Below are 23152 nucleotides of genomic sequence, written 5' to 3'. Positions count from 1 at the left end.
ATCCATCCTGTCTCAGATATCCACATTTCATCACGCACAGAAGCATTTGTTCCTCAGGGTTGTCAGCCTTAGATGCACATTTAGATGTCACAGGTAAAGGCAGCTTGGTCCAGCCCCATGTGTCTCTCTGTCCTTGCTCAACCCATGCTTCCTCTTCTCGCTTCCCTCCTTTCTCAAGATGCGGGAAATGCAGATTTCTCTTTCTTGGGTTCAAGATGTCACCATGACTGGTGGTAAAGGCAGGAACAGCAAGGAACTCATGCTGTTTGAGTAGAGTCTCCTTGCTTCTTCCATCTGGACCTCAAGGAGGGTTTTTTACTACAGTAACTGTGCCTAAAGCAAACGATTATCTAATTTATATATATTACATATATCTCCCAATTCGCTTTTGAAAACAATGGAGAGATACCTTCTTTGTCAATTCTAAGGAGCACGGCCAACCCAAGACCACTCCTCCTTTCATTTCTGTACTACAAGAAACTGAAAGTCACTCAGTTTTCAGCTGCCGTGGAGAAAAGAGGTTTGTGCTCCAGCCCCCTGGTTCTTCCTACACAGCTGATCTTATGCAATGAAGAGGAGTCACCACCCCAGAGGTGGATCTACACATTTGAAGCCAAGTCTTCAACTCCTTTTTAATCAACTGTTTCTGTGCTTTTTTTTACCCACCAGCTGGAGGAGAAGTGGCTGCAGTGGGGATCTCCAGAACAGGATTCATTTAACTCTCTTTTAGATTCAGCTCATATTATGACCCAAATCTGAGTGTCTGTCATTACCTATTTATCAGCTAAGGTCTCAGTACAGCTAACACAACTCTGGCCAAGGCAATCAGGGAAGTTTATCAACCTCTTCAGAAGTGAAGGTGTCTGCCTTGCAAAGAGATGCACCGTACCCCAACGATGTATTTCATAGAATCGTAGAATGGGTTGGGTTGGAAACTCATCCAGTCCCACCTACTGGATCAGAGGCTCCAAGCCCCATCCAACCTGGCCTTGAACCCCTCCAGGGATGGTGCAGCCATCACTGCTCTGAGAAGATAAGGATAAACCTGAGACTGTTGTCAATTTTCAAGATGTGAAATTCCAGTTAGAACCAAAGGGAGGTTAAAAAACTCTGACAAAGGTGATCAGACACTGATAGAGGGGCCAGGGAGGGTGTGAGACCTCTGCCCTGGGTGGTCCTCAAGGCTCAGTGAGACAACAGGGTCTGAGCTGGCTTTGGTTGGTGTGGGTGGCTGTATGGGAGGGAGGGGCAGCACAGTCTTTCATAGCATCACTGCTGATGAAAGAAGCAGCAGCACAAACAGCCGGGGAGGGTGTTTTTTGCAGGCTGACAGTCCCAGACAGCCAGACGACCCTTGGCTGGATTAAAGAATAACCAGGGAATTATCGGGAAGCTTTGGGAACAAAGAAGTTTTCAGCTGATTGACCCTGAGTGTCTTAGTTGTGTGTCGTTAGTAACTCTGCTTTGATCCTGACTTGATTTAATCCAACCGAGCAGCTTCTCCCTCCAAGCCAAGTCTTTGCATTTCGCTAGGAGAACCCTAAGGCTCCAGGTTTCGCCATGGTCCTCACGGGGGCTTCAGGCTGTATGGGCTGAGCTAATTGACAAAGTGGAGTATCTTTGCTTTCTTCATTCACACAATGGTTGCATCACCGGGTAGCTCTTTCTGCAGGGACACAGGAGGAGAGACATCAGGTTGAGCAATGGCATCACTCCAGGCTACCATGCGGTGCCTATCACAGGGGCTTGGAACTGGATGATCTTTAAGGTCCCTTCCAACCCAAACCATTCTATGATTCCATGGGCAGCAGAACATTGGATCTGAAGGAGAAGGCTGCTGAGCAACACCATAGCTCCCATGAGCCCATCTGGTCAGGCTGCTGCGGAGATCCGGGCTTCTACTGCTGTCAACAGGGAGAAGGAAGGCAAAAGTGTGTTGCAGTTGAGAGGGGGTTGCTTGATAGGATCTGCTTTTGAGGAGATAGATTCATCACCAGTGCTTCTTCAAGAGCTTCCAAAGTGCCTTTATTCACTATCGATGTCACCAGAATACCATATTTAACTTGAATTTTTAGTTTTAACTTAAATTACCTGAGGTATGTGGTGCTGTTAACCCTTGAATGAGCTTTGAGTAGGAGAAAGAAAAGAACATTGCCTGTGCCGCGTGCCAGTTCCTCACCATCATCTATGTACTCCTTGCTAAAGGGGTTGGCATCCTGGTGCTAGTTGTTACGGCCCTTAATGAGTCTTAAAATGGAATTCTATCTAGTGGAACAGTAGAATCCAGACCCCGTTTATTCTGACTTGCTAAGTAAAAGGGAGAGCAAAGCATGACACAGCTCATGACTTGAGTCCAACCAATTGCAGATGTTTTTGCCATCTTGGGGTTTAATTTAGCCTGGTACACAACTGAATAAATGGTAGAGGGCAAAATTTTAAATGAGGAATAGTGCATTCTTGTAGTTCTCCACCTGCGTCCTCACTAGGTTAATTAACTACTAAATAGAATTTTCAGCGTTTGGAGAACTGAGTGCCTGGAGAAGAGAAGGCTGTGGGGAGACCCTAGAGCAGCTTCCAGTGCTGAAAGGGGCTCCAGAAAAGCTGGGGAGGGACTCTTGATCAGGGAGGGCACAGACAGGATGAGGAAGAACAGTTTTCTGCTGCAAGAGGGGAGATTGAGATGAGATCTTAGGGAGAAATGCTTTGCTGTGAGGATGGGGAGGCCCTGGCCCAGGTTGCCCAGAGCAGTGGTGGCTGCCCCATCCCTGGAGGTGTTCCAGGCCAGGTTGGATGGGGTTTGGAGCCCCTGACCCAGTGGGAGGTGTCCCTGCCCATGGCAGGGGGTGGGACTGGGTGGGCTTTGAGGTCCCTTCCAACCCAAATCATTCCATGATTCCATTGTAATTTTTGATCATAGAATCATAGAATCACCAGGTTGGAAGGGACCCACTGGGTCATCGAGTCCAACCATTCCTAACACTCCCTAAACCATGCCCCTCAGCACCTCGTCCACCTGTCCCTTAAACACCTCCAGGGAAGGTGACTCAAACACCTCCCTGGGCAGCCTCTGCCACTGCCCAATGACCCTTTCTGTGAAAATTTTTTTCCTGATGTCCAGCCTGAACCTCCCCTGGCGGAGCTTGAGGCCATTCCCTCTTGCCCTGTCTCCTGTCACTTGGGAGAAGAGGCCAGCTCCCTCCTCTCCACAACCTCCTTTCAGGTAGTTGTAGAAAGCAGAGTTGTAGAGTTGTAGAGAGTTGTCTCCCCCCTCAGCCTCCTCTTCTCCAGGCTAAACAACTGCAGCTCTCTCAGCCTCTCCTCATAAGACTTGTTCTCCAGCCCCTTCACCAGCTTCATTGCTCTTCTCTGGACACGCTCCAGAGCCTCAACATCCTTCTTGTGATGACGGGCCCAGAACTGAACACAGGATTTGAGGTGCGGTCTCACCAGTGCTGAGTACAGAGGGAGTATAACCTCCCTGGACCTGCTGGTCACGCCGTTTCTGATACAAGCCAAGATGCCATTGGCCTTCTTGGCCACCTGGGCACATTGCTGGCTCATGTTCAGTCGGCTGTCAACCATTACCCCCAGGTCCTTCTCTGTGCAACTTTCTATCCATTCTTCCCCCAGTCTGTAGCACTGCATAGGGTTACTGTGCCCCAAGTGCAGGACCCGGCATTTGGCCTTGTTAAACCTCATCCCATTGGTCTCGGCCCAGCAGTCCAGCCTGTTCAGATCCCTTTGCAGAGCCTCCCTACCCTCCAGCAGATCCACACTTCCACCCAGCTTAGTGTTATCTACAAACTTGCTGAGGGTGCACTCGATGCCTTCATCTAGGTCATTGATAAAGACATTGAACAGAGCTGAACTCAGTACTGAGCCCTGAGGAACTCCACTTGTGACTGGCCTCCAGCTGGAGTTAACTCCATTGACCACCACTCTCTGGGCCCGGCCATTCAACCAGTTTTCAACCCAGGAGAGTGTGCGCCTGTCCAGGCCAGAGGCTGACAGTTTCTGAAGCAGAATGCTGTGAGAAACTGTGTCAAAGGCTTTACTGAAGTCCAAGAAGACAACATCCACAGCCTTTCCCCCATCCAGTAGTTGAGTGATTTTGTCATAGAAGGCGATCAGGTTAGTTTGGCAAGACCTGCCTTTCATGAACCCGTGTTGACTGGGCCTGATCACCCGGTTCTCTCGCATGTGCTTCAGGATAGCACTTAAGATCACCTGTTCCATGACTTTCCCCTGCACTGAGGTCAGACTGACAGGCCTGTAGTTCCCTGGATCCTCCCTGCAACCCTTCTTGTAGATGGACACAAGATCAGCCAGCCTCCAGTCCAGTTTGATGCCAGTAACTGCTGTTTTAAAGCTGTAGATCCAGAGGCTGCCCTTCCCTGGGAGCAAACCCCCACAATGTGGGCAGAACTGGGGGTTTAAAATCCTTCCAGGGCCACATCCTCACCTTTTCTTTTCTCTCCAGGAGCCACAGAGCATGGTGGATGCTGCGAATGAGCCCCGGCAGATCTGATCCTGCCTGGGTCTGAGCTCCCTCCTTCCTCCTCCCCGCTGTCAGCCCTACATCTCCACACCTCCTCATCTTCCTGCTCAATACTGACCCTGCGGCCATGGCCTGGCTGACAGCAGGAGATGGATGGGGCCAAGCCAGCACCGCAGGGCATGGGACACGTGTGGAGATGCAAGGGAGGTGGACAGGTTGGGGAGGTGGCTCTTGTCTGCTTTGCATCAGTCCTGGTCCTAAAACCCAGCGCTGCTTTCTCAGCCCCCTTGGCCATGCTGCAGCCTGGGAGCCAAAGGGTTTTCTCTCCGTTACGAGGGCCAGGGAGGATTTAAGTGCCAACCCCGAAGCAGATGTGAAGATTGAGTCCCAGTCTGGAGAAAACAGCAAAACCCTTGGCAGGGAGGGATTTCAGCTCTTGCCCAGGGCCACCATCACCTGAGTACCACCAGGGACAGAAAGCCACCAGCATCGCCATGGGGGTGTCCCCTGCTCCCTCCAGATCCATCCTTCATCCCCCCAAATACACTCCCAAGGTGTGCACCAAAACGGTGTTCATGCCCCACTGCAGCCCCAAGGGGCCCTTGGGGTTGCCCCTCTGGTTCCTCTGTGTCCATCACCTCGCCTCACATGTCCCTCACCCCTGCGGCACGCGCTTCTCCCCATCCATCTCTCACTGTCAGACCAGTATCAAGCACTGGGAAGGGTGGGATGGAAGGGGCTCAGCTAGCAGAGCAGAAACAGGACTAGCATTTGGGATGGGTGCAGGGGAAAGAGGAGCATCCTCTCCCCCTCTCCTGGAGCCGCAGAGGCTTTGCATGAGCAGCCAGCACGTCACGGATGCCTCAACACCTCGCTGTGCTTTTTAGTAGCAGGTGTTGATAGATGGCTGCTGCATGCTGAGAGGGACTTCACCCAGGGAAGAAGGTTGGAGCATCCCCCATCTCCCCCCGTTCAGATGTGTGACACCACGGGGACAAGGAGACCCCAAAAGAGCTCTGCCCCCCAGCCCAGGGCAGCCCAAAACCTGGCTGGGGACCAGAGGTGGTCCCAGCAGCCCAAGGGCCATCGCTCGTCTCTCGTCCATCATCATCACATCAAGGCACGAAGGCAGGTTGGGGAAGGGGGCCATGCTCCAGCCCTTGAGGACCACTGCGGATCCAGCCCCCTCGTCTCCACCCCCGAGCTGGGGCATAAAACCCCCAGCTGGCTGCAGGGGACAGAGGAGCTGGGGCTTCGCTGAGTTCTCCACCGCTGCCGTGCCAAAGGACGGAGCCACAGACACCAGCCCACTCGCTGCACCCATGGCAGGTAAAGCCCACCCATGGCAACGCTTCCCTCTACCCAGTGGTAGGTCTCAGGGTGGTTTTGGGGTGCAGAGGGTTGCCCAGCCCCACGAGAGAGTGAGGTTGCAATGGGGAGGGGGGTAAAACCCCATTACGTAGCAGGGATGGGACCTCCTGGTCCTTCCACAGAGGGAGGACACAATGGGGTGGCTGGTGGTCCACAGGGTCTGCTCCAACATCTCCGGTGCAGGATCAGTCCCCCCCCAATGCCCCCTTCCACAGCCTTCCTTGGGGCACCGGGCGAAGGACCCCCCTGCAGCACTGGCTTTAGGTGGGCAGGCGAGGGACTGGGGGCTGACGGCAAGAACCGGCGTGTGTGCCATGCCACGGCACGACTGGAGATGGGCAGCCTCTGGGAAGAGTTCAACCGCCTGGGCACCGAGATGATCGTCACCAAGGCAGGCAGGTGGGTACCGGAGCAGGATAGAGGGTCTGCTGGGGTGTGGACACCCCCTTCCCACCCCATCTCCCCACAGGAGGATGTTCCCCACCTTCCAGGTGAAGCTGTCAGGGCTGGACCCGCTCGCTGACTATGTCCTGCTCATGGACTTCATCCCGCTGGACGACAAGAGATACAGGTGAGGAGGTCAAGGCGGTGGGGATGCTGGAAGAGGGTTGGGTGCTAGTGGTGCTGAGCCCTCCTGTCGTGCAGGTATGCCTTCCACAGCTCCTCCTGGCTGGCGGCAGGACGGGCAGACCCCGCAGCCCCTGGGCGCGTCCACTTCCACCCCGACTCCCCGGCCAAAGGAGCCCAGTGGATGCGGCAGATCGTCTCCTTCGACAAGCTCAAGTTGACCAACAACCTCCTGGACGACAACGGCCATGTGAGGAGCCGGCGATGGGGGGAGGGTGCACTGCATCCCAGCATGGGGGGTTCCTGCCCACCTCCTTTCTTTCCCCTCAGATCATCCTCAACTCCATGCACCGCTACCAGCCCCGCTTCCATGTGGTCTTTGTGGACCCGCGCCGGGACAGTGAGCGCTTCGCCCACCAGAACTTCAAGTCCTTCAGCTTCCCTGAGACCCAGTTCATGGCGGTGACGGCTTACCAGAACCACCGGGTGAGCGCTGGGGCTGGGGGACAGCGCGGTGGCCCCCAGGCATCCCCTGAGCCCGCTCTCCTCCATAGATCACCCAGCTGAAGATCGCCAGCAACCCCTTCGCCAAAGGCTTTCGTGATGGAGACCCCGAACCATGGTAAAGACCCCCAACACCACCATAGTGCTAGAATGAGGAGCTCCACGCTGATCCCCCAATACTGCCCCAACACCGGGATGAGGGGCTCCATGCTGACCACCACTGAGCCCCCCAACACCAGGATGAGGGGCTCCACACTGATCCCCCACCACCACCCCAAAGTCAGGATGAGGGGCTCCATGCTGCCTTCCCTGATCCCCCCAACGCTGCCCTGATGCCAGGATGAGGGGCTCCAAGCTGCCCCCCTCTCTCTTGCAGGTGTGGGGTGCCTGCAGGGTCCCTGCTGGGTGCGATGCCCCGTGCCCGGACCACCGCACTGCCCTCGCACTCTGAGAAGGAGGAGAAAGGTAGGGGGTCCAGGGGGGGCGCCGACCCCCTCTTGCTGCCTCTCCCCACTCCTGGGGGTCCCCATGACTGTGGGGTGCCAGCTGCCACTGTGTCCCCACCGGTGGCTCCCCCCTCCGGCTTCCCTGAACTGCCTGCTGGCCCCTTCCAGCCCCTCGCCTGCCCCCCTAGTGTCTACCTGGGGGCCAAACCCCGCACGCTGCCCTACCCTCTGCCCCCCTTCCACCCCCTCGCGGCCCCCGCTTTTGGCTATGGGCAGCAATGATGGGGGCAAGATGCCCCCCCCCCCGAGTCCACGGCGGAAGGGATGGAGATGGGGACGAGCCACGAGGACGCCTTTAATCGCTGCCAAGGAGGACGCCGTGGCGGACCCCTGCTGCCCCCCAGCCCTTGGGGGGTAAATCTGCCCACCGGCAGGGTGGGCGATGGGATCCCTCGGATGCTCCGAGCCCCCCAGCATCCCCGTGGCACAGCTACTCCCAGGCGTCGGGCGCGAAGGCGAAAGGGCAGAGCTTGTAGCCAGTGCCCACGTAAAACTTGTTCTGAAACTCCACCCTGGAGAGAAGAGGGGTCAGTGAGAAGCGATGCCAGGGGGTTGGACCCCCTATCCCACTGTGATACCCCCAAGCCAGGCTCACCAGTGCAGGCGGAGCGCGTGGAGGAAGGCGGAAAGCCCCTCCATCACCAGCAGGATGGCCACGGTGAGCACGGCGAAGGCAGCAAAGACGGGCACCAGCACCACGCCGCCCACATAGCTCAGGCGCACGAAGCCATTGCGCATCACCATGCTCCACAGGACTTCCGATAGCTCTGGGGTTGGGGGACAGGAGGGCGTGAGGCTTTGCCTGGCCCCACAGCGCGGGGACCACAGCAGGCAGGGGCCACTCACGGGCGTGCGCCAGGCTGAGCGCCCAGAGCCGCAGGTAGGACGCTGTGTTGGAGATGCAGCCCAAGCAGTACTCGATGGTGTGGATCGCCTGGTGCATGAAGATGTCGGCGAAGTCCGCATGCTGCGGGGACGGAGAGGACACAGGATATCGGTAGGACAACCACCCCCTCCACATCACTTCTGCCCGCCAAGCCTAGCACCGGCGCTCCTTACCTCCGTGGTAGGGCCGTGCTCCCCACTCTCCACGTCCTCTCTGGTGGCATTGACGGAGTTGCCAGCCTCCTGCCCGTCCAGCAGCGCCTCCTGCTCCGCCATGGTCGCCAGCTGCATGGGGACAGCACGGGTAGTGAGATCACGCTGTGCTGCCCCAGCTCAGCCCCGCCACCGCCACTGCAGCCTTACCGCAGCATGGCCCTGCTTCGGCGCATGCCGCCGGCAGTATAGGTAGAGCGGTGTCCCCAGGAGGAGGACTGGCACCGACACCAGTGCTAGCACCACCAGCACCATCTGCACCGGCACCTGCAGCACATGGACACCGGGTACCCAAGCTGAGAACGGCCCTACTCATGACATAGGTGGGACCCCACCACGGGGCTCCCCACTGCTCCCAGCCTGGACGAGGAGAAAGGTGGGTGCGTGGGGTTGCCCCACATCTCAGCAGGGTTCTACCTGCCCCTGGTAGAGAGGGGGGTTGTCGGCGTTGGAGGTGAAGAGGAACATGTTGATGAAGTGGATGAGGATGCTGGGGGCTCGCCGGGAGTCAGCAGCGCTAAACTTGATCCACTTGTAGAAGATGAGGAAGACGAGGTAGCCGAAGAGTGCCAGGAGGAAAACCATCTCAGGCAGGAACTCCAGCACCAGACGGTGCCGCTGCCGGAAGTGCCTGGGCAGGGGGACATCAACCACACTCAGCCTGGCATGGCGCAGCCCCACCAGACGTAGGGGTACAGGACCCCATTCTCCCACCCCACCTGGGTGGGTCCAGCATGACCCTTAGCATGACCACAGGTGGCCAAAGCCTATGGCTGCAGCCACATGGACTCACACATGGTTGAAGACCCCCAGCAACACGCCAAAGCCCATGTGTATGATGCCCAGCACCACAGACATCTTCATCTTGAAGGAGTTGAGGAAGTTGAGGTGGTTGGTGGCCAAGCTCCAGATCTGCCAAGGGCAAGGAGGGTGAGACTCAAGGCCATCCCACTGAGGGTCCCACCCTGTTCTCTCCTCCATGGGACTCACTGGGTCGATCCCAAAAGGATAGGGCCCTTGGAAGACACCGGTGATGTTGGGGTCCAGGGTGAGGGATGGGTGGATGGCGAGGTAGGCAGAGCTGTGGGCAGAGTGAGGGGGTGTCAGTGCTGGCAAGGACCTGGGCAGGGATCACCGGGAGATGGGAGTCCCACCTCCAGGAGGAGGCGTTGGCCATGGTGGCCACGCTCCAGGCAGAGGGGAAGATGACGGTGGCTTTGCTGAAGCACTCGTTGTAGATGAAGCCGGTGTAGATGGAGAAGGCCCCCATGAGCAGGATGAGGTAGCGTCCCTCAAAGAATGTCTGCCAGATCTGGAAAGGGGGGCAAACATGGTTGCTATGTCTCACACCCCCTCTCCTGCTCCACACCACCCTCCTCCCACACCATCAGCCCCATCCTGTACCACCAGTCCCATCCCACACCTTCAATTCCATCTTGTGCCTTCAAGCCCATCTTGTTCCTCCAAGGCTATGTCACCCCTCCAGCCCTGTCCCACATCCCCAGTGCCATCCCACACCATGTCCCCTCACCTCGTTGCTGGCCTGCTGCATGCTGGGGCTGTTCTCGTACAGCACCATCCAAAGAGCGAAGAGGAACATGACCAGCCCGTGCCCCACATCCCCAAACATGATGGCAAAGATGAAGGGGAAGGTGATGATGGCATAGGGTGCTGTGGGGGCACAGGGACCATGTCACACAGGGACACCCCTCACAGCCCTGGGCTGTGGCAGGGGTGCAGGGGGCCTTACCAGGGTTCACCTCCTGGTAGCTGGCCACCCCATAGGCGTCCACAATGCTCTGGAAGCCAGCGGTGAACTTGTTGGTGCGGATGAGGGTTGGGGGGCTCTCTGAGGTGGGGATGCGCTGCACAAAGCACTCCACACTCGAGCCGCTCTTGTACTGCGGGGAAAGCACCCGGCGTCTGATCCACAGCAGCCACCCCACCGTGGCAGGAGGATAAAGGGACACTAAGCAACCCCTGGCATGAAGACATGGCGGCACCAAGAAACACAAGAACATGGGGACAGCAAGCAAGTCATGGCAGAAGGAAATGCAGACAATGAGGAACCTGTGACATAAGGACATGGGGACACCAAGCAACCCCAGCACAAGGACATTGGGACACTGAGGAACCCATGGCATGAGGACTTGGAGACACCAAGCAACCCACCGATCCCTGGCGCAGAGCATCCTGCACTTGGGTGAGGTCCCGCACGGGGCACCAGACCTCAGCGATGAGGCACTTCTCCGTGACGTCAAAGCTGCACTGATTGAGGACGAGGTAGATGGCCTTCATCTTCTGCACCTGCACCCGCCAGGTGGGCAGTGCCAGAACCACCTTGTCCAGCACCTGTGTCAGGTACTGCTCCGTCTCCTCCAGCACCTGCAGATGACCAGTCAGGGACAGGGAGGTCCTGGCATGGTCCCACTATCCCCGCTGTGGTGCCCAACTAACCACGCTGAGGTCCTGGATCTGGCTGTGCAGCCCACTCATGGTGTCCGCCCGGCTGGTCTCGCTCTCGGGGTAGGGGTACACGTGGCAGTGGAAGCTGGGACAGACGGACGCCACTGTGTCTGGGGATGACAGGGCTCCCCAGGGTGGCCCAGTGTGTCCTCGTGGTGGGGTCCAGAAAGGGTCTTGCTAAATAAAACTCTGCATGGCCACACACTCACCAGTCTGAGATCTTGCGGATCTTCTGCCCAATCTGCTCGCCCCAGTAGGAGATGAGGAAGATGACCCAGGTGATGCTCTCACCCTGGGGACAGCGTAGCTCACGTCAGTCACGGCCATCCTGGTCCCAATTCCCTGCCAGCCACCAGGACTCTGGTGACCCACTCACCGTGGCTGGGTCCTCCATGGGCTCAGGCATCTCCACAAAGTTGGCCACCAGGTAGCCACGGCAGGCGCGCCACAGCAGCCGCTCAAAGGCGCTCACCCGCCACGGGTGAATGACGCCAGCCACAAAGCTGTGGGGACACAGTGGGGGCACCGGGATAGGCACGGCTCTGCTGCTGCCCATTCCCCACAGCCACGCCACTGCCCATGGCCCATCTCCAACGCTTCTCCTACAACCTTCACATGTCCTGTGGCCACACCACTATCTCATGGCCCACCTCCAACTCTTATCCCACAGCCTTGTCCACTGCCCCATCATTCATCTCCAGCCCTTACCCTACATCCATACCCTTTCCACCCCCTGCCCCCCATGCCAGCCGCGCTCACTTGATCTTGCGGTCGAGGTGCTGGTGAAGGGAAGGGTCAAGGATGGGCTCACGATCCGAGAAGGCCCGCGGCCGCGCTGGGGAGCCCAGGGGCGCCTGCAGTGATGGGGTGCAAAGAGCTGAGGCTGCGGAGGGGGCGAAGCGGGGCGCAGGGCTGGGGCCCCCAGCGCAGACCCACCGGCAGGCTGGTGAAGCGCTGGCCCTCGCGCAGAACGTGCAGGTACTGGCGCAGCTCCCGCAGGCGCCCGCGCAAGGATGCGTGGTTGCGGCTGACCTCCCGCAGCTCCTGCGCCAGCTGCTCTGACTGCTCCTGCACCCGCAGCGCCTCCCGCGCCAGTGGCGCCCGCGGGTTCTCTGGGCACGGGTGCAGTGCCCGCCCGGCGACACGCAGCTCCTGCTGCAGGAAAGCTGCGAGAGCCCCTGTCAGGTTTGGGGGAGGCTGGGGAAAGGGGGGAACCCCCTGAGCAGCCCCCCTTGAGACAGCCAAAGGTCTCACCAAAGGTCTTCTCCATCTCCTCACAGCGCCGCACCTCGCCCACAAAGCGGCGCTGGAAGGCACTGACGTTGGGGTTCAGCTGCCAAAGTGGGGGGGCACGGTCACAGCACAGCCAAGCAGGACTGGGGATCAAGCGTCTGGGGGAGCAGGTGTCCCCAGCACCCCAATCCACCCCCCTGCACCCAGAGCACCCCAAACCAGCCAAACCTGCTCCCTGCACCCACAGAACCCCAAACCACCCTCCCTCTGCACCCAGAGCACCCAAATCCACTCCGTGCACCTAAAGAACCCAAAGCCACCCACTCCAAACCACCCCCATCCACACCCCACACCCAGGGCACCCAAACCCACCCAGACCGAAAATCCTGCACCCAGGGCACCCAAACCCACCCAGACCTAACCTCCTGCACCCAGGACACCTAAACCCACCCAGACCTAACCTTCTGCACCCAGGGCACCCAAACCCACCCAGACCGAAACTCCTGCACCAAGAGCACCCAAACCCACCCAGACCAACCTCCTGCACCCAGGGCACCCAAACCCACACAGACCTAACCCCCTCCTCCCAGGGCACCCAAATCCACCCAGACCCAACCCCCTGCATCCAGGGCACCCAAACCCACACAGACCGGAACTTCTGCACCAAGAGCACCCAAACCCACCCAGACCAAAACTCCTGCACCAAGAGCACCCAAACCCACCCAGACCCAACCTCCTGCACCCAGGGCACCCAGACCCAGCCCCCCAGCCCCTACGTACGTCCCTGAACTCCAGCAGCCCCCGCTCGCCCAGTTCACTGACACAGCTGTAGGCTGAGGCAGACTGGAGGAAGAGCTGGGCCAGGCAAACCTCCTCGCTACGGAACAGGGACCCCATGGTGCCCTGGGGGTGGGGGGTCCGGATGCGCCTGGCACCCTCCTGGGCAGACGGGGGCAGAAGGGGGAGCAGAGGGGGCGGTGCAAAGGCAGGGTGCAAAGAGGGAGGTGAAAAGAGAGGGGTGCAAAGAGAGAGGGATGCAGAGAGAGGGGATACGGGGGGTTGAAGAGAGAAGGGGGTGCAGAGAAGGGATGCAAAGAGAGGGTATACAAAGAGAAAGGGGATGCAGAGAGGAGTGCAGAGAGAGAGGAAGGATGCAAAGAGAGGGGTGCAGAGAAAGGGGGTGCAAAGAGAAAGGATGCAGGCAGAGAGGTGCAGAGAGGAGGGGTGCAAATAGAGCGGGGGTGAGAACAAGGCTGGGGTCAGCCGGGGCTGTGACCGGGGGTCCCGGGGTCTGCAGGGGCAGAGCGGAGGCGCCCCCGCAGCCGTACCCAGGAGGAACTGCCCGGCCCCGCTCCCACGCAGCTTTTCCCAGCACCGGGATTGCAAAATACTTTCCATGCATCCCCCATCCCACCCCCTGCTACCCTCGAGCCCCCCCGCCCCGTCCCGCTCAGCTGCAGCTGAGTCAGCGCCAGCGCATCCCGGCACCGGGCACGGAGCACCAGTCCCAGTTCCGGTCCCGGTCCCGCACCCACCTCGGCGCGGCGCGGCGGCCCCGGCTCGGAGCGGGGCGGGAGCAGCACTTCCTCTTCCCCAGGAAGGGACCGGCAGCGGGGAGGGACCGGAGCAGCCCTGCCGCCCTGGGATGCCCCCCTGCCCCCGCGATCCCCAGCCCCCGCGACCCTCTTATCCCGGAATCTCCATCCCCCGAGACCCCCACTCCCCGGAATCTCCATCCACCAGGATCCCCCATCTCCCGGAATCTCCACCCGCCGGGACCCCTATCTCTATCCCCTGGAACGCTCATCTCCCGGAATCTCCACCACCTGGGACCCTCATCTCCCGGAATTTCTATCCCCCAGGATCCCCCATCTCCCGGGATCTCTATCTCCTGGGACCCCCATCTCCCGGAATTTCCATCACCTGGGACCCCTCCTTTCCCGGGACCCCCATCTCCTGAAATTTCTATCCCCAGGACCCCTCTTTCCCTGGGACCCCCATCCCCAGTGATCCCTTTATCTTGGAATCTCCATCTCCTGGACCCCTTTATCCCAGAATCTCTATCCCCTGGTATCCCTCTTTCCCTGAGATCTCCATCCCTTTGGGATCTCCATCCCCCAGGACCCCCTTATCCCAGAATCTCCATCTCCCAAGACTCCCTTATCCCAGAACCTCCATCCCCCTGGACCCCTTTATCCCAGAATCTCCATCTCCCGAGACCCCCTTATCCCAGAATCTCCAACCCCTGGGACCCCCTTATCCCAGAATTTCCATCCCCCCATCATCTCCATCTCCCAGGACCTCCCTTCCCTCAGGATCCCCTTATCCCACAATCTCCATCCCCCAGGACCCCCACTCTCCTGGACCAACCGGCACTGCCATTCCCCAAGACCCCCCCCTTCCCCCAGGACCAGACCGGCCTCACTACTCACCAGGACCCCCTTTATTCTGGGACCCAAGCGGCGCCACTGCTCTCTGGGAACCTCCACCCCCTTTTCACCTAGACGGCGCCACATCCCCCACCCCTGGGCTAGGATTCCCCACTAGGAAGGAGCCGGAACCCCCTGCAGCCAAGACCCTTCCATCCCTCCAGGAGTGTGGAAATGGCAACCCACCCCGTCCGAGAGGGACCCCCAAGCCAGAGCTGCCCTGAGAAGCTGGAGGCCGGGAATGACTCCCCCGGGACCCAGAGCCAGCTGCAGGCAGGGACACCCCCTCCTTTGGAGGGGGACAGGTGCCCCTCCTAAGCCCCCAACCCACCCAGCGTTGCCCTTTGGTCCCTGCCTGCTCCCTCAAGCCAGCCTTGCCCCCATCCTCCACATCCCGTGCCCATCCCACACCCTTCCCTTCAACCGATTCTCCCCCCATTCCCATGTCCCCCACCCCAACTGGGGTGACAGCACTCCCAAGACCCCTGTCCCCCACCCCAACGGGGGTGACAGCACCCCCAAGACCCTTGTCCCCCACCCCAGGGGTTGAACCCCTCCCCTGCCCCAATCCTGGAAACAAGAGATATGGAAGAAGTCAGAGCTCCGGGTTAGGAAGGGACCAGTGCCCCCAGTGCCGCCAGGGGTGGCAGAGCCCCCCCAGACCCTTTATTTGGGGAGCAGGGAGGGGACGCGGCAGTGCCCAGCCGTCACCGGTAGAGGTAATCGGCCTGGATGTTGGCTGCAATCTCCGCTTCCCACTTGTCACCATTGTTGAGCAGCTTCTCCTTGTTGTAGAGCAACTCCTCATGCGTCTCCGTCGAGAACTCGAAGTTAGGGCCCTGCAGGGATGGGAGATGTTGGCCCTCAAGGCTCGCCAGACCCCCAGCACCCCAGGAAAGGGGTCTGTCTGCCCCTCAGCTCCACCCCACATCCCGCTCACCTCCACAATGGCATCGACAGGGCAGGCTTCCTGGCAGAACCCGCAGTAGATGCATTTGGTCATGTCAATGTCGTAGCGGGTGGTGCGGCGGCTGCCGTCAGCTCGGGGCTCGGCTTCGATGGTGATTGCCTTCCGTGGAGCCCAGAGAATCCATCAGCTCCCGCTCCAGGCATCAAACTGATCCCCCGAGCCAGAGGGAGGAGGAGGAGGGGGGGGAAGAAGGCTGACCTGTGCTGGGCAGACGGCCTCGCAGAGCTTGCAGGCGATGCACCTCTCCTCGCCCGAGGGGTAGCGGCGCAGTGCATGCTCCCCACGGAAGCGCGGGCTCAGCGGGCCCTTCTCAAAGGGGTAGTTGATGGTGGCCGGCTCCCGGAAAAGGTAGCTCAGCGTCATGGCCAGGCCTGGAAAACACAGGAGGGGTTACGGCACGCTCAGGGGGCCAGCAACCCGCAGGGGTTTGTTCCCCTCATAGAGCATCTAACCAGCTCCAGGTGTCACCTCGGATGAGCTCTGTCCACAGCAGGGTCTGCGCGGCCCGGTCAGTGATGGAGGTCATGTCCATGGCCGGCTCCTGGACGTTGACGTACTCTGGGGAGAGGGGACCGTGTCTGCCCCGCAGAGAGGGGAACCGTGCCCATCCCAGGAAGGGCAGCGCAGGGCACCGTGCCCCTACTCACTGTAGCAGTCCCTGGCGCCGGTGGTGCTGAGCGTGCGCAGGAAGCCCACAGGAGCCGCCGGGCCTGGCGGAAGGGGAGATGGAGGGCTCAGGGGGGTTCGGGTTGGGGGGTTTCAGGGTTACCTGGCGCGGCTCTCACCTGTGCGGGCAGTCCGATACAGCAGTCGCAGTGCCGCCATCTCCGGTCCTGCTGCCAGCAGTGTCCCAGCCTGACACTCGGCACTAGCCCTCGGTGCCACAGAGCCAGGGGGGGCCAGATCCCCACTTCCCACAGCAAACCCAGGCGTCCTGACCCCAACCCTCACCAGAAGAGACCCCAAACCCCCAGGCACCCCTCCTCCCGCGAGGGGCTGGGGTGTCCTACCCCACACACCCCCAAAGGACCAGGTGTCCCAACACCCCCCCAGGGGACTGAGGTGTCCTCCTGCCCCCTAAGGGTCCGGGTGACCCTGCTGCCTCTCCCAAGGGCCCCAGGCATCCTTGCCCACTCCATCACTCCCCCAAGAGACCCAGATGTGTTCCCCCCCACCTCTCCCAAAGAGCCCAAGTGTCCGCTCCACTTTCACCATGGGACCCAGGTGTCTCATGCCCCTTCCCCAAGGGGTCCAAGTGTGTCCCCTCACATCTCCCAAACAATTCAGTTGTCCCCCCTACCTCCTCCAAAGGACCTAGGTGCCTTCCCCACCTCAAAAGAACCAGGTGTCCCCCTCACGTCCCCCAAAGGACCCAGGTGTCCCCCTCACCTCCCTCAAAGGGCCCAGGTGACCCCCCTCACCTCCCCCAAAGGGCCCAGGTGTCCCACTCACCTCCCCCAAAGGGCCCAGGTGTCCCCCTCACGTCCCCCAAAGGACCCAGGTGACCCCCCTCACCTCCCCCAAAGGACCCAGGTGTCCCCCTCACCTCCCTCAAAGGACCCAGGTGTCCCACTCACCTCCCCCAAAGGGCCCAGGTGTCCCCCTCACGTCCCCCAAAGGGCCCAGGTGACCCCCCTCACCTCCCCCAAAGGACCCAGGTGTCCCCCTCACCTCCCTCAAAGGGCCCAGGTGACCCCCCTCACCTCCCCCAAAGGGCCCAGGTGTCCCACTCACCTCCCCCAAAGGACCCAGGTGTCCCCCTCACCTCCCCCAAAGGACCCAGGTGTCCCACTCACCTCCCCCAAAGGACCCAGGTGTCCCCCTCACCTCCCTCAAAGGGCCCAGGTGACCCCCCCTCACCTCCCCCAAAGGGCCCAAGTGTCCCACTCACCTCCCCCAAAGGACCCAGGTGTCCCCCTCACCTCCCCCAAAGGACCCAGGTGACCCCCCTCACCTCCCCCAAAGGGCCCAGGTGTCCCCCACCTCTCCCATGGAACCCAGGCGTCCTTCCCCTTTCCTAAGGGACTCAGGTGTCCTGCCCCCCTTCCAGCCTCCCTCACGAGGAATCCCAGCTACCTCAGCCCCCTTCTGGGCCACTGCCCCCCACCACGGACCACCTCAGCCCCCTCCTGAGCCACTGCTCCCTCCATGGGTCGCCACAGCCCCCTCCCCCACTCACCTCCCCCAAGGACCCAAGCGTCCTGACCCGCCCCCGGCGCGCACCGCGCATGCGCGAACCTGTGCCGCGCAGCTGCCCCCGGTCACGTGCGGGGGTGGGGCGGGCGGAGCAGGGCTCGCTGCCCATTGGTCGCTAGGAGAAAGGGGGGGTAGGGACGGGGAGGGGGAGCTTCGTGATTGGGCTCGGAGTCCGCAGGGCGGGGCGGTGATTGGACAGCGGGGTAAGTGGGCGGGATGAAGGACGGAAGGGGCGCTGACTGGGCGAGGCGGAGAGTGGGCGGGGAGAAGGATGGACGGGCAACTGATTGGGTGGAGCAGTGAGTGGATCAGGCGTTGATTGGATAGTGCTGTGAGTGGGCGGAGCGGAGAGTTGACAGGGCGCTGATTGGACAGTTGCCGTGAGTGGGCGGGGCTCTGAGGCGGAAGCAGCTCTCGGGCGCGCGGTGAGGCGGAAGTGGGACTTTATTGTGCTCAGAGGATAGCGCATACGGCGCGGCGCTTGGTCTCCGTGGCGGCGCGGAGTAACGGGAGGCGGCGGGCGGCATAGGGCGGGTAGCGGGGGTCGTTCAAGGCCTCCCGGCCGATCCCGCGCAGCAGCGCCGAGCGTGGGTGCGAGAACGTCTCGAAGCTGAAGCGGCCGTGGTAGCGGCCCAAGCCGCTCTGCCCTGCGGGAGCACCGGGTGTCAGACACCGGCACCGGGGCAGGGGTTCAACCTCGGGGCACAAAGAGGGAACAGAGCTCTGAGCCCTGGCACAACCCCCAGGAGGCACCAGGATCCGGCACAGCCCCGGGGGCTCAAGGGTGGAACCGAGCTCTCACCCCCGGCACAGCCCCCGGGGGCACCGGGGAAACGGCACCGGGCACGGCACCGGCCAGGGACTCAACCCCGGTGGCCCAAGGCTGGCACCGAGATCTGACTTACCAGCACAGCCCCTGGAGGGGCACTGGGGCAAGGGCTCAGTCCTGGGGGCTCAAGGTTGGCACTGAGCTTTGACCCCCAGCTGAGCCCCAGGAGCTCAGGGTTGGAACCAAGCTCAGGGTTGGAACTGAGCCCTGGCACAGGCACTGGGGACACTGGGACAAGGGTCTCAGGAGGCATTGGGACCGGGCATAGCCACCGGGGGACACCAGCACTCCGTGGGGGGGCTGAACCGAGGACGCTCAAAGGGAGGGGCTCAAACCAGACACCAAGCTCTGACCCCTAGCACAGGCCTCCAGAGGCATTGGGGCAGGAGCTCAACCTCTAGGGCTCAGGGCTGGCACCAAGCTCTGACCCCCAGCACAGCCCCAGTGCAGCACCAGGACTGGGCAGGGGTCCCAGCCCACTGGTTTAGGGGTGGACATACCGATGCCACCAAAGGGCAGTGAAGTCAGTGTCATGTGCATGATGGTGTCATTGGCGCAGAAGCCACCACTGCTCGTCTGCTCCAGGACCTGGTTCACCACCTGTGGGGAGGCCAGGGGGTGCTGAGCCCCCTCTGGGCACCCCTCATCTCCCTCCACCCCTTGCCTCCCCTCTCCCCTCTGCTTGGACACTTGTGGCTGGGAACATGGGGGCATCTTCTCCTTTGACCATGGACAAGGCGAAGGAGCAGCCTGGACTGGGGAGGGTGCCGCCAGCATCCCAGCAGGGTGCAACCAAGGGTGGGGAGGATGGTGCTCCCAGCCCAGCTCTGCACCTTCTTGCAGGAGGAGAAGACGTAGAGAGCCAACGGCCGTTCCCGAGCATTGATGAAGGCGATGGCATCATCCATGCTGGCCACCGTGATGATGGGCAGGATGGGGCCAAAGATCTCCTCCTGCATGACAGGGTCGTCCTGCTGCACATCAACCAGCACTGTGGGGGCTGTGAGGAGAGACCTGAGCCAGGGCTGCCTGGCTGGGAGGCACTCGCCACATCCTGCAGGACCCACACCTGCTCCCACTGGTGGATCCCATCCCCTCACCTATGTAGCGTGTCTCTGTGTCCGTCTGTCCTCCGATGGCCACGTTCCCACTGTTCAGCAGCGCCCGCACCCGCTGGAAGTGTTTGTCCCCCACAATGCGGGCGAAGTTGGGTGACTCCTGAGGGTTGGGGCCGTAAAACTCAGTGATGGCCTCGCGCAGGGCAGGCAGGAGCTTCTCCTGCATCTCCAGGCTGCACAGCACGTAGTCAGGTGCCACACAGGTCTGCCCCGCGTTGAAGAAGCGACCCCAGGCCACTCGACGGGCCACGTTGTGCACGTTGCAGTTGTCAGACACATAGCATGGGTTCTTGCCCCCCAGCTCCAGCGTCACAGGCGTCAGGTGCTTGGCGGCGGCTGTCATCACGATCCTTCCCACAGAGGGGCTGCCTGTGGACCCAGTGTGGTCAGGGTCTCCCAACAGATCCACACCAGGCTTGCTGGGACAGCCCCCTCTTTTCTTCAAAGACAGGAGTGGGACTGGAGCGTCCCTTGGGACATACCCGTGAAGAAGATGTAGTCAAACTTGTTCTCCAGCAGTCTGGTGGCCTCCTCCACACCGGCGGTCACCACAGCAAAGCAGTCCTGTGACATGGAGACATGTGGCACCAGATCCAGGCCAGAACAGAGAGAAAGGAGACATGGCTTGTCCAAGCCAATTTAGGACACAGAGAAGATGACCCTGGAGAGTGAGGTGGCCACAGAGGGTCTCCTACCTTGTCCAGGTACTTGGGCAGTGTCTCAGCCACCAACCTCTCCACGTTCCTGCTGATTTCGGAGGGTTTAATGACAGCGCAGTTACCTGCAGGACAGGAGCTCACTCCTGGTAAGGACTTTGCTCTTGGGGAGCAGAAGGTCTGCCCCCAGTGCAGCCCCACCACCATCACCCCATTCCCACTGCAGGGAGGACATGGGGTACTGCCCCAGGGAGGTTCTAGCACCCCCTGGCGTGACAGGGACGCAACCCAGCCTCACCAGCAGCGATGGCCCCAATGAGGGGCACCAGGAGGAGGTTAATGGGGTAGTTCCAGGGCCCGATGATGAGCACCACCCCATACGGGTCCTTGCGGATGAAGGCTGAGTCCAGCTGTGTCACCTGTGGAGGGAAGGATGGTGTGAGGGACACGTGCTTCCCATTCTGCATGTCCCCATCCAACCACCGCCCCATACCCAGTTCTTCTGCACGTGCTCGTCCTTCATCCAGGTGCCCAGGTTGTTGAGTGTGTGATTGAGTTCGCTCCGGCAGATGGAGATCTCAGACAGCTCGACTTCAAAGGGTGGCTGGGGACACACAGGAGGTTGTCATGACCACCACTGCAGGCAGAGCCTGGTGGCCACCATGCCACGTGTGTCACAGCATGCTGCTTGGTCCTGTGCCACCCCACACCAGCACTAGAAGGTTGCGGTTGAAGATGTGGATTCAGTATCTCGAGACCTTCAGCTACACCAGACACAGCATGGTGCAGACATGGCTCCAGAGGTGGAGATCATGGAATCATTAAGGTTGGAAAAGCCCTCTAAGCTCATCTACTCCAACTGTCCGCTCAACCGAACTGTGCCTGCTAAACCATGTCCCAAAGTGCCACAGCCACACTGTTTATGAACCCCTCCAGGGACGGAGACTCCACCACTGCCCTGGGCTGCCTCTGCCAGGGCTTCACCACTCTGTCAGTAAAGGAATTGTTCCTCATCTCCAATCTAAACCTCTTCTGGTGCAACTTGAGGCCATTTCTTCTCATCACTATTACTTGGGAGAAAAGCCCAGCACCCACCTCAGCACAACCTCCTTTCCAGGAGCTGCAGAGAGCGATGAGGTCTCCCCTCAGCCTCCTCTTCTCCAGACCAAGCAGCCCCAGGTCCCTCAGCCACCCTCAGAACCTCTGGGCTCCATGGTTCTCAGAACCATGGGCTACATGGGCACCAGAAACCGGATTGCTCTCAGCGAAGTCTTCCCCGGAGCTGATTCCTTCCACTGCTGTGCAGCCAGTGGGAATTGCTGTAGGGTGTACCCCTCCACCAGGGGCATCCCCAAAGGTGAAGCTGAAGCTAACGGTCAGACCCAAAGGCCACCCCTGCCCTGGTGCACAGGGCTGACCCTGGCCAGCATCGAGGCACATGCCCAACTTTGCCAGGAGCGACTCAAAGAGCAAAAGCAAGGAAACTCATGTTGAGGTGCAGGCAGTAGTCAGGGAGGGAAGGTGGGAAGAAGTTAAGTGACGGAAAGGGAAGCACAAAACAGTCCCTGCCAGCTGCTGTGGTTGTGGTGGTCTCACCTTGCCCATGTCCAAGGCAGTGGCCTCCAGGATGTCTTGTTTCTTCTCATCGAGGAAGCGTCCCAGTGCCTCCAGCTGGGCCACACGGTATTCCATGGGCCGCGTCTTCCCCGAGAGCCAGGCTGCCCGCAGGCGGCTCACCAACCCTTCGTGGGGATTCATGAGAGGAACCTCCGAGCACCACCCTGCAGATAAGGAAGTAACTGCTGCCTTGGGTCAGGCGAGGACCTCCAGAGTTGACTGCTAGGTGAAATTCCAGTGTGTAGGCTGGGTGGGGTGGCTGACTGGCCCACAGAAAGAGCCACTCCTTCTCTTCTTTCTTCTGAGCAAGAGGGATTGCGCAGCAGGGAAGAGAAAGCCAACGAGCTGGCCCCTAGAGCTGGAGGATGGAGCAGCTCAGTGTGTCCTCAGAGACTATACACCATGCCAGGTGGGACATGTCCAACCGAATTCTTGAGAAGCAGAGGGCTGGGTTTGCCTTGGTTTCTCGGTTTTCAAAGCGTGGAGTAGCGGGGAGTGGAGCTGGAAGAACAGCTGGGATGGAAGAATAGAGCCCAGGAACCCACCAGGACGGAGCACAGCGGGGCTGTGGAGGACAGCTCACCCCAAAATGAGGAAGGACAAAGGTTCCCGTCCGTGCTGGCACCCTACCTGTCCCTCTCTTCCAGGCTCAGCTTCCCTTGCTCGCTCCAAGGTCCCCATTTGATTGCTGAGATTGCCACCCCGTGTGAGATAAGGGAGGGCGTGGAGTGGAGGAAGCCGTGAGACTCACAGCTCAAGGATTTGGGAGGAAAACATTGGTGTGGATGTCCTCAATGGGGTGCTTGGAGAGCAGGAGGTGACCACCAGCATCACCCCAGAGCACCCCACCAGCCCTTCTGCTGTGGTGGCACCACTGGTGATGGAGCGGGAGGCTACTGGATCCAGGCGTGACTGGGACACGTAGAGATGGTAAGGGCACAGTGGGACCTCTGTGGGGCACAGGGACACCCTGTGGGGTGCAGGAGACATGGGGCACAGAGACTCCCTGTATTGGCCATGCCCCAACCTTGTGCCCCAGCTGCTGGCAGCCTCTGCTCTCCTGCTGGCCTCTCCACTTCCCTGTCCCCTCCATT

The 23152-nt window shown here is 60.3% G+C and overlaps 4 protein-coding genes across 7 annotated transcripts; 1 reads left to right on the top strand and 3 right to left on the bottom strand.

The window, feature by feature from the left end:
- The first annotated feature begins 5820 nt into the window (after nucleotides 1–5820).
- TBX10 (T-box transcription factor 10) lies at nucleotides 5821–7668 on the top strand. The gene is made up of 8 exons (XM_054067098.1): nucleotides 5821–5827; nucleotides 6085–6268; nucleotides 6339–6440; nucleotides 6515–6686; nucleotides 6767–6922; nucleotides 6991–7058; nucleotides 7317–7405; nucleotides 7487–7668. Exons 1-8 carry the CDS (start codon nucleotides 5821–5823, stop codon nucleotides 7666–7668), a joined length of 960 nt encoding a protein of 319 aa, XP_053923073.1.
- A 69-nt stretch (nucleotides 7669–7737) lies between these two features.
- TCIRG1 (T cell immune regulator 1, ATPase H+ transporting V0 subunit a3) lies at nucleotides 7738–13885 on the bottom strand. Its single transcript, XM_054068838.1, has 20 exons — nucleotides 13779–13885; nucleotides 13024–13182; nucleotides 12265–12343; nucleotides 11947–12176; nucleotides 11770–11864; nucleotides 11387–11513; nucleotides 11220–11302; nucleotides 11002–11095; nucleotides 10717–10929; nucleotides 10295–10445; nucleotides 10076–10215; nucleotides 9699–9856; nucleotides 9535–9625; nucleotides 9338–9456; nucleotides 8962–9175; nucleotides 8695–8811; nucleotides 8506–8616; nucleotides 8293–8413; nucleotides 8042–8213; nucleotides 7738–7958 (listed from the first exon to the last, which is right to left on the bottom strand). Exons 2-20 carry the CDS (start codon nucleotides 13138–13140, stop codon nucleotides 7877–7879), a joined length of 2514 nt encoding a protein of 837 aa, XP_053924813.1. The 5' UTR covers nucleotides 13141–13182; nucleotides 13779–13885; the 3' UTR covers nucleotides 7738–7876.
- Nucleotides 13886–15258: 1373 nt separating this feature from the next.
- NDUFS8 (NADH:ubiquinone oxidoreductase core subunit S8) lies at nucleotides 15259–17910 on the bottom strand. 3 transcript variants are annotated; one of them, XM_009566759.2, is made up of 7 exons: nucleotides 17822–17910; nucleotides 16428–16475; nucleotides 16290–16352; nucleotides 16111–16200; nucleotides 15841–16013; nucleotides 15613–15741; nucleotides 15259–15511 (listed from the first exon to the last, which is right to left on the bottom strand). In XM_009566759.2, exons 2-7 carry the CDS (start codon nucleotides 16465–16467, stop codon nucleotides 15380–15382), a joined length of 627 nt encoding a protein of 208 aa, XP_009565054.1. In that variant the 5' UTR covers nucleotides 16468–16475; nucleotides 17822–17910; the 3' UTR covers nucleotides 15259–15379. The 3 variants fall into 3 exon arrangements, with proteins under 3 accessions (XP_009565054.1, XP_053924066.1, XP_053924065.1); XM_054068091.1 differs by having other exon boundaries at nucleotides 16428–16478; nucleotides 17822–17863; XM_054068090.1 differs by lacking the exon at nucleotides 17822–17910 and adding an exon at nucleotides 17719–17762.
- Nucleotides 17911–18240: 330 nt separating this feature from the next.
- On the bottom strand, nucleotides 18241–22199 carry LOC104064478 (aldehyde dehydrogenase family 3 member B1-like). 2 transcript variants are annotated; one of them, XM_054066682.1, is made up of 9 exons: nucleotides 22038–22199; nucleotides 20935–21045; nucleotides 20740–20860; nucleotides 20481–20566; nucleotides 20268–20349; nucleotides 19768–20154; nucleotides 19501–19667; nucleotides 19168–19267; nucleotides 18242–18485 (listed from the first exon to the last, which is right to left on the bottom strand). In XM_054066682.1, the coding sequence occupies exons 1-9, from the start codon at nucleotides 22197–22199 to the stop codon at nucleotides 18292–18294; spliced, it is 1410 nt and encodes a 469-aa protein (XP_053922657.1). In that variant the 3' UTR covers nucleotides 18242–18291. The 2 variants fall into 2 exon arrangements, with proteins under 2 accessions (XP_053922658.1, XP_053922657.1); XM_054066683.1 differs by lacking the exon at nucleotides 20935–21045 and having other exon boundaries at nucleotides 18241–18485.
- Nucleotides 22200–23152: the final 953 nt, after the last annotated feature.

The sequence above is a fragment of the Cuculus canorus genome, chromosome 5 (assembly GCF_017976375.1).
Source record: "Cuculus canorus isolate bCucCan1 chromosome 5, bCucCan1.pri, whole genome shotgun sequence".
Lineage (NCBI taxonomy): Eukaryota > Metazoa > Chordata > Aves > Cuculiformes > Cuculidae > Cuculus > Cuculus canorus.
Note: the sequence above shows the minus strand (reverse complement) of the source record. Positions and strands in the feature narration are given on the sequence as shown.